Source organism: Pectinophora gossypiella, chromosome Z, assembly GCF_024362695.1.
Source record: "Pectinophora gossypiella chromosome Z, ilPecGoss1.1, whole genome shotgun sequence".
Classification (NCBI taxonomy): Eukaryota; Metazoa; Arthropoda; class Insecta; order Lepidoptera; family Gelechiidae; genus Pectinophora; species Pectinophora gossypiella.
Window position 1 is genome coordinate 11772636 of NC_065433.1, and position 12937 is coordinate 11785572.

General features: G+C 38.7%; 2 protein-coding genes across 2 annotated transcripts; one reads left to right on the forward strand and one right to left on the reverse strand.

The window, feature by feature from the left end:
* Positions 1 to 194: 194 nt before the first annotated feature.
* On the reverse strand, positions 195 to 9863 carry LOC126379970 (proton-coupled folate transporter). Its single transcript, XM_050029016.1, has 9 exons — positions 9626 to 9863; positions 7659 to 7853; positions 7356 to 7530; positions 6873 to 7058; positions 6048 to 6338; positions 4998 to 5152; positions 4393 to 4561; positions 3563 to 3722; positions 195 to 2629 (listed from the first exon to the last, which is right to left on the reverse strand). Exons 1-9 carry the CDS (start codon positions 9680 to 9682, stop codon positions 2548 to 2550), a joined length of 1470 nt encoding a protein of 489 aa, XP_049884973.1. The 5' UTR covers positions 9683 to 9863; the 3' UTR covers positions 195 to 2547.
* A 2455-nt stretch (positions 9864 to 12318) lies between these two features.
* Positions 12319 to 12819, forward strand: LOC126380417 (uncharacterized). Its single transcript, XM_050029804.1, has one exon. The coding sequence runs from the start codon at positions 12319 to 12321 to the stop codon at positions 12817 to 12819; it is 501 nt and encodes a 166-aa protein (XP_049885761.1).
* Positions 12820 to 12937: the final 118 nt, after the last annotated feature.

Below are 12937 nucleotides of genomic sequence, written 5' to 3' on the forward strand. Positions count from 1 at the left end.
ACCGACAGAGGGATTGTGTCCTCTAACATGATGGACTAATGTTATGGGCGATAGGCTGATCCCTTATCACCATAAGGTTCATCATATCCAGCTTAGGACTTCGTATCAACAGTGGCTGCAAGTTGTCTTTGATTACTTGTGGCTCTGCCCACCCCATTAGGGATTACGGGCGTGAGTTTATGTATGTATGTATGTAAGTACTGAAGTAATTATATGGCTGCCGACCGTGCATACCAGACAATGTTACAGAGTTCGGAATGTAGTTCATTAGGCCTCAAACTGGATGACAGCGGCAGCGGCAACGGTGCGGGGAGCGGCGCGTTCAAATGCTAAGACTTATATTGAAGCGCGGGCAGCGGGGTACGAGCGGTGCGCTCTAGCCGAGCGGTGTCTCTGCGTTTGAAACTCGCCTTTTTGTTTCAGATGGATTCAGATCTTCTTATGCCCATAATACATTGTACGAAACAAAAAAATTACAATCGAAAATGCGTTGTCGCCGTTTCGACATCGCGTTCATTTGAGACACAACTCTATACCGCCGCAACACCGCGCGATTTGGCCGCTGCTGGCATCAAGAACGGAACAACGGCCGCCACGCCGCTCCCCGCGCCGCTATCGCCACCGCGCCGCTGCCGCAGTTTGAGCCCTTAGTGTTCAGAGTCAGATCGCTTGTGTTCTTAATGATAGACATCACGTGGTTTCCACGATTTGCGAATTATCAAACAGTATTATTTAACCCCTGTATAATGAGAGATTTAAGTTCAATGCACACAGAGGCGGTATTGGCGGGCGAGGAACTAAAGATGTCCGTGTACACGCGTGTATATGTCGTAGCCAGATCTAAGAATAGATCATTTCATGATGTGCTCGATCATTTCATGAAATTGTCATATTTCATGAAATAGATAATCACTCGTTTGCCACATCATGTCTCTCATTTGGTTTGGCCATATCAATGACCATATCACGAACACAAAACGTTTAACGATATGAGCAACTAAATGCATGATTACTTCATGATATGGCCGAACGTTGGCAATTATATTATCTTAAAATTAGTACCTAACATTATCCACCGGTTGTGGCGCTGGTGTCGCTTTGTTTTGATTTGAACAATCTATTAACCGATGTAATTGTACAATTTTCCATATTGATAGTAAATTAGGTAAATCATTTGAACCTAAGAAATTAATCGATTATCGGGTAACACTATTCGCATTTTTATTACACCACATAGCATGAACACCGCCTACATTAGTGTTATGGCCAAGCGTGGACTGAAATATCATTAAACGTTGACATTTCAACGATATGGTCAGCTTAAGTTGGCTATTTCATGTAATACGACCATTTCGTGAAATGGTCCAACACATGAAATTATTAATTCTAAGAAACCGGCCACGACATATACAAAATCCAGATCTTTTCTGGCGCCAACTCTAAGTACTTACATGAAACATTAATCTATGGTTGTTATACACGCACTTAACACCTAACGCCGGACTCTCCATAACATGGTATAATAAAACAAGGTATGCTCAATCCTATGAAAAGCCGCTATTACTAGTCGTTTGATGACGTAAGTGTTAAATGGTAACACCATTAAATTGGTATCTCCAGCATTTCAAGGACTTCAATTTTATTATTGAAAATTAAGCGAATTACTGACTAACGTACTTATTGACTATCGCTTATCACATATATAAAAATCATTAAAACTGTAAGTAAATCTTTAACTAAAAGTTCAAAATTGCGTGGCATTTTTTTTTTACAAAATAGCAACGGAGGATGACATGACGTGCGTCTGTCACTTTTGAGCATACCAGGTTTTGTTGTATCATGCTCCGTACAAAAATCTAATTCTTACCGAAAGCCGCCTAACGCGTAAGTGCGGCTTAGCGGTTTACGGCTATTTATGACCAAGAGGGGGTGAGGTCAGCGCCCGATACGAATTAGTGCGGGGTGGAGGAGATAATTAGTCTTTATTATATGATAACACTTCAAAATAATATTATTTCCATTGCGTTTTAGTGTTGAATGCTCTTATAATATCGCTTTTACCGACCGAGGGATAAAACTTTTAACATGTTTGCATCGCATCAGGTATGTATGATATGGGTGTGGCGGCTTGCAAAACTGCCGCCAACTGTCGGCCAATCAGCGGTCGTTCCCCGCCCGCGCTCCCGCGCACACACGGGAGAGAGACAAGAGTTTGACATTACGAGATAGCGAGCAAAAAAGGAACTGGCTTCGCTATTTATGGTGAATAAATGCTTGGTTAGTTTAGTTAAGAATTAATGGTGAACTGAGGGAGGTGTAATAAACGTTTTGGACGTCATAAACTGTGTTGTGTACTGGAAAGTACCCTACTGAACGTGATTAGGTATATCTGCAAAGCAAAGAGAGATTCAGCGGGCTCTCACCGCTGCCATCCCCAAAATATTAATATAAAAATTAACTATCTTCATTTCATAAACTTACGCTAAATAGCCTGTTTGCTAGGACAATAAAAACTACTGGAAAAAAAAAAACTACTGGGGGCCATTGTCATGACTCTTCAGAAATCCTATTCTCGTCCTGGTCGGCTACATCTTCTAATCGGCGACCCTTCAAAGCAAGCTCCATTATTCTGTAAAAAGAATATTTTTCTTCCGTCAACCAGCTAAGTTGTTTGCTCTATTCAATATCCTAGATACTTTAACCCGAATTTGATGTTTCGTTAAAAGTAACTGTGGTTATGGTTCTGTGGCACCGGGTTGCTTCTGAAACGGCGAGTGCCGGTTTGAACCCCGGGATCAGATTTACACCAATGAGTTAATAATTTATCTTAAGTGCAGTTCTCACTAACACAGTTGGTTCGACCATTATAGACGACGATACGGTCCACCTATCACGTTTGTCTAAGAGTTAGCTCAGTGAGGTGTGTGTGGGTTCTTAGTTCATCTTGAGATAGATGTACCTCTGACTACCCCAATTGGGATATAGTCGTGCGTACTTCACTCCCTGGACACATCATACCGCAGCCTCACATTCTACATTGACGTTATCGTTCACGCGCATCTGTGTGTATGCGTGTGACTACGATTGAAGACTAAAGTAAGACCGAGAGGGGGTGTGGTATACCTAGCCGCTGGTGGGGGGCGGAGAATTGCCGTTCTATACGTAGTATTATTAGTCAGCATTGTATGCATATGTAGTAACAGCCTCCGTGGTCTAGTGGTTAGAGCGTTAGGCTCACGATCTTGAGGTCCGGGTCCGATTCCCGATGGGGACATTGTCGAAATCACTTTGTGAGACTGTCCTTTGTTTGTTAAGGACTTTTCAGGCTTGAATCACCTGATTATCCGAAAAAGTAAGATGATTCCGTGCTTCGGAGGGCACGTTAAGCCGTTGGTCCCGGCTATTAGCCGTAAAAACACCTCCACCAACCCGCATTGGAGCAGCGTGGTGGAGTATGCTCCATACACTCTCCGGTTGATTGAGGGGACGCCTGTGCCCAGTAGTGGGACGTATATTGGCTATTTATGTTATGTGTTATGTATGCATATGTAGTGTTACTTACAAAGCACAGATGAACACGACAGCTTGCGTGGCCATGGTGAAGTAGAAGATTGCGTTGAGGTGGCCCGAGACGAGCGCCGATTTGTAAATCTGCGAGTACACCACAGACGCGAACATCGCTACGGCATTCTCCATCACCGACAGGAACGCGTACGCCACGCCTGGGAAACATATCAAATACGCACCGGTGAAATTTTAACGGCCACGGGCGTCCAATATTTTAGGCGCTTACGGTCCGAAGGTCCCGGGTTCCAAGCCCGGTGGGGACATATCACAAAAATTGCTTTATGATCCTCAGTTTGGTTAGGACATTACAGGCTGATCACCCGAATGTCCGCAAGTAAATATGATTCATGCTTCGGAAGGCACGTTAAGCCGTTGGTCCCGGTTACTGATGTAAGTACATAGTCGTTACATGAGTCATGTCAGGGGCCTTTGGCGGCTGACTAATAACCCTGACAACTTCGTAGCAATCCGCTAATCAAATCTAGTAATATACTGTATTGCACAAGTACAGGACATGGAACTTACACGCAACACAAAAGGAGTACAATGGGCAGCTTTAAAGTTCTAAAGCAATTTCTTTCAGGTTATAAGTACAGGTAGGTTATATAGCAAATGGACGTTAGTTATGTAAAAAAAGACGATTCAAAGTGTAACTTTGTTACCTACTGTATAAAGATATTTTTAATTTGAATTAAGTATTCTATGATAGCAGGTAGTATAATATAGTATAGATAGGTAGTGTCACGTGATATGGGGGCAGGCGATAGTTACCCTAACACCAGGGTTGATAAGGTCGGCCTCGGACACGAGAGAAGAATTAGGTACCTTTTTCATTGGGAGCTAGAACTTTAGAGGTCATAGAACGGATGAGAGGGGCGACACACGGCCCGAGCGCGGCAGCCGTGGCGCCGATGTACAGGTGTTTGTCGACCATCGCGTTGGCGTATATGAAGTGCCCAGACATATGCGCTGTTGCTCCCAACATTACTATCAGCTGCAATAAACAACATTATTATTTGAATCGTTTAAATATCTCAAGCCTATGGAGTCTCGGACTTTTGGAAGGCGTGCATCGGGTCGGGCCTGTAAGTGAGATTCACCAGAACCACATTGTTGAAAAATTCACATTGAAGCATTTTAGATAACGGGTGTTATCGGATAGTCGACGGGTGGTTAAAATGGTCAAGATTGTCTACTAATCGGCAAGCATGATGACCGCAAGTCTCAGGGTCATAGCTAGTGGAATGGAATTCCTTGGTACCTGCCTATGCCAATTGGAAATACGCGTGATTTTATGTGAGTACGTATTTTCTGGAACACCCTGACACTACGAAAATACGATCCCAGAACCCTCCTAACAGAGATTTTCATTTTCAGGGCAAATTGCTGTAACATACAGCTAAAAGATATAACTTACAAAACATACATACCGTATCTCTCCAACGGAAAACTTTCGTCATAAGTGGTATGCCGAATAGCATAACAATGACGTATGCAGAGCTGAGATAGGTCCTGAAATGGCTGAACTCTGTCGGCCCCCATCCGAACACAGCCGTCGTATACAGGTACATAACCGGTCGTTCGTCTGCAATATTTATATAATTATTTGAATAATTAATTAATTAATTATATACCTTTTTGGGCTAGGGGAGACAAAAGAAAGAATAATAGTGCGTATTGAACACGTATAGAACGATAACTTTCCGCCCCGCATCAATGCGTATCCGGTACAGAGCTAGATTTAACTTTTCCCCCTCTGAGTCTTACTTTAGTGTAAATGGCCGTAAGCCACCGACATAGCTCGGAGAATTGCAAAGCTGAAGTGGCAGTGGGCAGGACACATAGCGAGGAGAACCGATGGCCGCTGGGGCGGAAGGGTTCTAGAGTGGCGACCACGTGTCGGACGACGCTCAGTGGGTAGGTCCGCTACAAGGTGGACCGAGGATCTGGTGAAGGTCGCGGGAAGCCGCTGGATGCGGGCAGCGCAGGACCGATCGTCGTGGAGATCCTTGGGGGAGGCCTATGCCCAGCAGTGGGCGTCGTACGGCTGATGATGATGATGATGATGGCCGTAAGCCGCTAAGGATAAAGGGTGTGGTTCGCACTTACGCGGTTAGGCGGCACATGACAAGATTTTTGTATGGAGTGTCCTCTAGGTCACAATGTGCTACGGGTAAATAATAAACAGCATAGTATCGTTAATATAATATTCTATCCATCTTTTATTTTATCAAATCCGGGATGATGAACCATTATAATAATTTGGGCAATAATCGACTTTATTATGTATTGTCTGTTTGTTCTCTGCCTGTCACAGTAGGGTTACAGTACGGGTCTGTAAAGTCTGTATGTGAAAAGTGACTACACGTTGTCTTTTGATTATATGTGGCTTTATTAACATTAGAGACGATGAATTTGTATGTGTGTGTATACCTAGCCCTCAAATAAAAAATCTTCACCAGGTTGAACAAACAACTCACCTCTTTGAAAAGTATAAAATGCCATGGATATTAGCAGGAACCATAAAAACATTCTCTTATGGTTGGGCCTTTTCTTGGTAAGTGTTAACAGGGTCATTTTGATATTGTTCAAATCAAAGAAGTCTGTTACAGGGTTCCTCACTCCTGCTTCCCGTAAGGACTTCTGTTCGACCCTGGTCTGCCAGTCCAGAAACAACCAGCAGTGCAGGGAAGCTAATACCATAAGTGACGTGTTGACAGCAAACATAGCCGTAAATGATTTGTTCACGACCTTGTTATACAACAGGTTTCCTGCAAAGACAATTGTTCATTCAAATGTTTGTTATTGTTGAAGCTCTTCTTGGTTTCACCTGTGTAATTGTTTTAATAAATATTTTGTTGTATTGTATGTTACAAGTCTTTACAATTTTCGTTAGTTAATAACAGAACGCGAGAAATATCAATAGTCATCAGTATTTACATAAGATTGATTTATAATACAGACACATAAGATTTCTATTAGATATGTATTTATAATATTTCTTATTTTGTTGTATTGTGATATGGAACAGCTTATCACAATATGTATTCTTGCTATTTCTGATCTATCTCTGAACTAAGTACCCACACCACATCTTTCTGTTACACCAACGTGTTAGGTGGCGAGCCGCATCGCCGTCTATAATGATCGAGACAACTGTGTTAGTAAAAACTGCACTTAAGACAAATTAATAAGTACTTTTACTTGTCATATTATAAATTATCTTAAATGTAAGAAGTTGTCCTGTTTAAAAGGGTTAAAGGGTATATAATACCCACTACAATATTTAAGTCTATTTTCCATACCTAGGGCTACTCCAGTGGGCATGGTACTAAGGTAAGCGACGTCGAGGATGCCGATCCTGAAGGTTCTATTCTCTGCAGTGGTCACGTCAGCTAGGTAGGCGAAGCAGCCCGCGAATATCGCCAGGTCAGCGCCTGTTATGGCGCTCGGAAATGCCGCCGTATATATCACATACTCTACTGGCCAATCTATGGGAAGTACCAATGGATAAGTTTAAAATTTTGTATATTTAGTGCCTGTAAAGAAAAGTTTAAGTACTTTATTTATTACACTCAGATGTTACAGATAATGCTTATAAAGTATAGTATTAGATGACTGTGCAATAAATTAATTTTGCAATAATTTTTCACTAATACAATTTGAACAACATAAAAATATAAGATGACTTCATTCTAATACAGTAAGCATTCGGAACTTTTAGACTTAAGAGATATATATTATATAGGTTGTACACCTAATAAATGGATTAACAAAGTACCTCTCACCATTCATAGCATTGATGGTAAGCATTGTAGAGAAGTATAGTTTCCCCAGTAGACCAGCTAGTAGTATGACCTTTCGCCCTCGCTTGTCGCTGTAGGCGCCGAGAAAGAAGGCCAGGAAACACGGCACTACGTGGCTGGCTATACCGAACCATTGCAGAAACACTGACACGGTTCCCTAGGGAAAGATTTGATGTTTTTACTAAGAAGACTCATTCTGTGTTTGTAACCATTAAAGCAAAAATGAAGCAATTATAACAGTTGTGGCTATTTTAATGTTAAAAGCAGTTTACGGAATTTACCAACCTGAATTTCCTTATTTATTGCACTATGTCCACTGATGTTGTAGCAGACTTGTTCACTATAACCATGATTGACAGTACAAGCTCTAAATACATAGAATGTCTGTTCAACTACACTAGTTATCATGTAAGCCATCATGTAGAAGAACATAGCTGGTTCCACTGTTATATATTTGTACCATGGCCTTTTGTTTTCATACTGAAAAAAATATTTTTAATGATGATGGATAGCACCATGGGACATCAGAAGCTAAATCAATTAACAACTACTCTTGTTTTTGGCATAATTATACACAATTCCTATGACAGATAATAATTATACACAATTGTATAAATTATCATTATAGGCAGGGGCTATAATGTTCTTTCACTTATCCTTAAGTACAAATGGCAGACATGATGTGACTTTGAGTTAACTTCAACATCTCACATTTAAATAATTAAGAATGAGGAATATGCAAAAAAATTGTGTTTGGTCAGTAATACTCGGAATATTAAGCAGCGTAAAAGATTCAAATAATTTAGTATATTAATAAATATTATTATTCTAATTGTACTAATAATAGCTCAAGACTAACACACCACCTAATATTATCTTTGAAATATTAGGTACATTATTTTTTAAACTTTAGCATACACAACAATCTCTTTATACTACAGTCATTGAGCAGACATAAACCAATTGGCTTTGATTAATATAAATCGGTTCCACATGAATAAGAAGAATCAAAAAAAAAATAAGTAGGCAACTAATTTGGTATAAATACTTTATTTAAATCCAAGGTTATAGTTATTAGATAAGCACAATTGGAATACTTGAGACAAACAGAATGTTTCTTGATAAATATGAGAAGATTGGTACTTGTTAGATATTGTGATAAGTAGTGTCAATAATGTGTCACCCAGTAAGACATGGATAAAATAGGATATTACACAACAAGTGGTATTAATATTCATCATCATCAATTTAAGAGCCACGCTCTTGTCGGTGCAGCATTTCTGTAAAATACTCTCCATGCTACTTTTTTAGGGAAAAATAGGGCTAATATTATCATACCAAAATTATATGCTTATTTCATTTGATATGTGATTACATATTTTGATTACACCAGCATTTTCTTGCATAGCATAGCTGTGTTGTATATAGGAAAATATAAAAATGATATTTTTTTAATACAGCATCAAAATTGGTGCATGCCCTCTATGGTGTTGATTAGTAACCATTTATTATAGGCAATTGGCATTCATTATCATATGTGCCAGTTGTACATTGAAGTTGAATGAAGTGTTTAAATAATATACTAAGTGAATCGGAATATACATTTCTTTTTCAAAGATTTCCCCTGCATCTTATTATAGATTTCCAAGAAATGTTGTGATGTAAAATCAATAAACCTAATTAATAAATGGTTAACAAAGACATTGGCCCCGATTCCTGGAGACACCGCCTAATTTTATTTTAAGTTATATCCGTCATTTTCATATCCGTCGAAAAGGAAAGGGACGGATGATTCCCAGCTCTTAATTTTAGGAAGAATGAGTAAATGAATGTGTCGGGTTATTGACTGATGTAAAATTTTTAGACGGTTGGTTTAGATTTGTGCTTAAAATTGACGTGTGTTCCATAAATTTTATGCTTGTCGATTACCCGTCCCTTTCCTTTTCGGCGGATAAGAAAATGACAGATATAACTTAAAATAAAATTAGATGGTATTTACAGGAATTAGCACCATTGTCGATTTAAAAAAAAATCCAAATATATATCAATACTAACTAGGAAAAAAATTGTTTAATATAATAACTTGTTTGGGTAATATTTTATTATCATTGCATAACTACTTGTGCAATGTAACATTTCAATTAAATTAGTTTTTATTTTGTAGAATATCATACATATATCAAAGCGACACTGGTTATGCCCGGCACGTGTAGTGTGTACATTTTCCCCTTTATTTATCTTTGCATTCTCACCTCATCATGTAGTTCTTCCTTTCTCTTCAAATCCATTTCGACGTTCTTTAAATTCATTTATGCTTTTATAAAAGTGAGCATTATATTATGATGTATACACTAATGAAAAACTAACACATTTTGAAACTAATTAAGTGTAATGAAATAGTAATATAATAAATAATATTAGTAGTTCACGTCTTGCCGCCAAATCGACAAACTTTCGCCGAAACAAGATTTTTCCAGGTTGTCACATGTCTGTCACACTCCTCCACAGTCCTGAGTTGTCACTTTGACATAAAGTGATGTTCATTTGAAATATGTAGAATCGATATTGCTGCTGATTCCAGCAGACACTTAATGAGGATAACAACTAGAAGCTCAAATGTAGGCGGCAGCAGTGTTGAGTGTTCTTAAATTTTGACAGTTCTTCTTACCGTCTAGCAAAAATATGTGGTAAATTGCTACAAAATGTGTTGCAACGTGGGGTGTATCCCATCTAAAGGAGTTACGAAACAAAAGAAGCCATTAGGTGCTAAAAAGCAGTTTTGATTAAAAAATAATGTTTTGCAAAGTTTTATTCTTTCCGATCTTTAGGGATAAAATATAACACATTGATTTTGCAGTTAAATGCTGGGCAATGGGTTAGAGTGTAAAAATATAACCAAAAAAATATGTTTGTTTACTCAAAGCTACCTAACAGCCTCGATGGTCTAGTGATTAGAGCATTAGGCTCATGATCTGGAGGTCCGGGTTCGATTCCCGATGGAGACATTGTCGAAATCACTTTATGAGACTGTCCTTTGTTTGGTAAGGACTTTTCAGGCTTGAATCACCTGATTGTCCGAAAAAGTAAAATGATTCCGTGCTTCGGAGGGCACGTTAAGCCATTGGTCCCGGCTATTAGCCGTAAAATCACCTCCACCAACCCGTAGAAAGGTAGATTGTCCTTATCAGCCATTGCGTAACAAGTTTGAGTTTTATACGTAATAGTTTCTCATACCCCAAAAAGTATCATGGGTTATCTTTTATAAATAATGAGGGATTTTCCAGGCCACGGTCCCCAAAAACAATATAGATGTTACGGTAATTATTAATGAATTGATGGGGTACACAATTATTCAAAAATATAATGTAATGGCAGAAGCATATATGAAAATATTTATTGCTTGATATTTTGATTATGGATTATGTTGCTACCTAGATTGTTTCTCTTTATTTTGATCAGAATAGTAATGGGTGAGGGTGTAATAACAAGGGTCATCATTTATACCCAAAAACAAAGATAAAAGATGCATACGTCTGTTATCCGTGAAATTAGAAAGCCAAATGAAGGCAACTGAACAACGCCATCTATCTATTTTTTTTTTTTTTTGGAAACGTAGTCTGGAAAGTCGCTCATTAACAGCAAATAATAAAAAAAATAGCTTAGTTAAACCATCAGGATCGATTATATTTAAAAGCTTGGTCTTGGAAGCCCTAATGTTTGACATTGACATTTCATATGTTGCCTATCAAGAATAAACTACACGAATGTTGCCTTATACACCATATTGTTTCATTTTAATTTTACTGAAATCACAGATTTTTTATGGGATTTGATACACGTCTTTTTGCCTATTATTTTTAAAGAGCTATATTAACCAATATGCCCTGATAACACTTAAAATATCTTTATAAAATATACTTACTTTTTAACAATATTGTTTTATTATTAAATACTAAAATAAAACGACAAAGAGCATGTAACTTCATTGAACTGATTTTTTTTGATGTATCAAACGAGGTCCAAGGTTTACAGTTTTCCACTATTTTTCAATGACTTTTTAGACAGATACAGGACTTGCACGACAGTTTTTTGTACTTGTATAACATATTTTATTGCATTTTCTTGTACTTGTTACTTACGCTAGCAAAACGGAATGTTGTAATGATGTTGCATTTTCTTCTAAAATCTCTTCAGAATATTTTCAAGTGTATGGCCTAATAAAAACGTTATTTTCAAATGATAGAATATGAAATGTACTTGTTCATCAGTACTTTAACTCTTCACAGGCAAGTAATACTACTACTTCATTACTTCATCATCATCATCATCAGCCGTATGACGCCCACTGCTGGGCATAGGCCTCCCCCAAGGATCTCCACGACGATCGGTCCTGCGCTTACACACATTAAAGTCATGCCAGCGATCCCTAGAGGGGTGGGTGGTTAATCAGAAGACAACTTAAAGCTACTGGTTACGGTAGTCGAGGGATTATGGTAAAGAAGTAAGGATAACCGATGACCGTCTGAAGGTAGCGGGAAAACGCTGAATGCGGACAGCAGTGGATCTGTCATAGTAGTGAGCCTTGGGGAGGCCTATATTCAGCAGTGGACAATTTCCGGCTTTAGATTATGATGACTAAAGTCAACAAAGACATTACATTCAGCATTTGTTAAATCTTTGCGTCGTTACCTAATTAAATAATAAAATAAATATTGAGTTAGTAAGTTGTTGAATAAATTGCTATTAACGGCCTCCGTAGTTGAGCGTTGGGCTCACGATCCGGAGGCCCCGAGTTCGAATCCCGGTGGGGACATATCACAAAAAATACTTTGTTATCTCTAGTTTGGTTAGGACATTGCAGGCTGATCACCTGATTGTCCGAAATTGGTATTCCACCTCACAATCCACATGATAAAAAGAAGAATTGCTATTTACAGGTTCTACAATGGGACAGAAGAGTATCTTAAATGCGTACTGTCCTCTATCAACCCGTTGCTGCTTCTGCGTAAATCTTAGATATGGCACCATAGCAATTGCCGTGCTGGGCTTTCTGATGAGTATATTTTATATGGCGTTGTTGGACGCTGAGGAGTTCCTGAAGGACTACGTCGGCATGCACCCGGTGACGGCACTCATCATAGTTCACACCTACGCTATTTTAGGAGTTCTCATGAATGCCATAAATATTATACTATTTGCAGCATCGTTCACATATAATGAATTCTACATTCTCATGTATTTATGGTTTGCTATTATATTTTTTATTTTTGACTTCCTTATGGTAATGATCACGACCATTGCTGCCCTAAGTGCCAAGAAAGCCTTATTTGCCGTAGCCATATTTTGTGGCGATATTGCTTATTGGGTAATTCTCTATAATTTTGCTTTCCCAGCGGTAAATGGGTTCAGACGAAGCATACATACTGTAGTCATATTTTTGGGGTAAACCTTTTTATTTATTGAAACAGGTATGTGAATGTCCATCAACTTTTTTTTAATTTGATTTTTTACTTTATGTACATTATTGACATTGTGTATGATGGGTACCTATGTACCTCAACAAT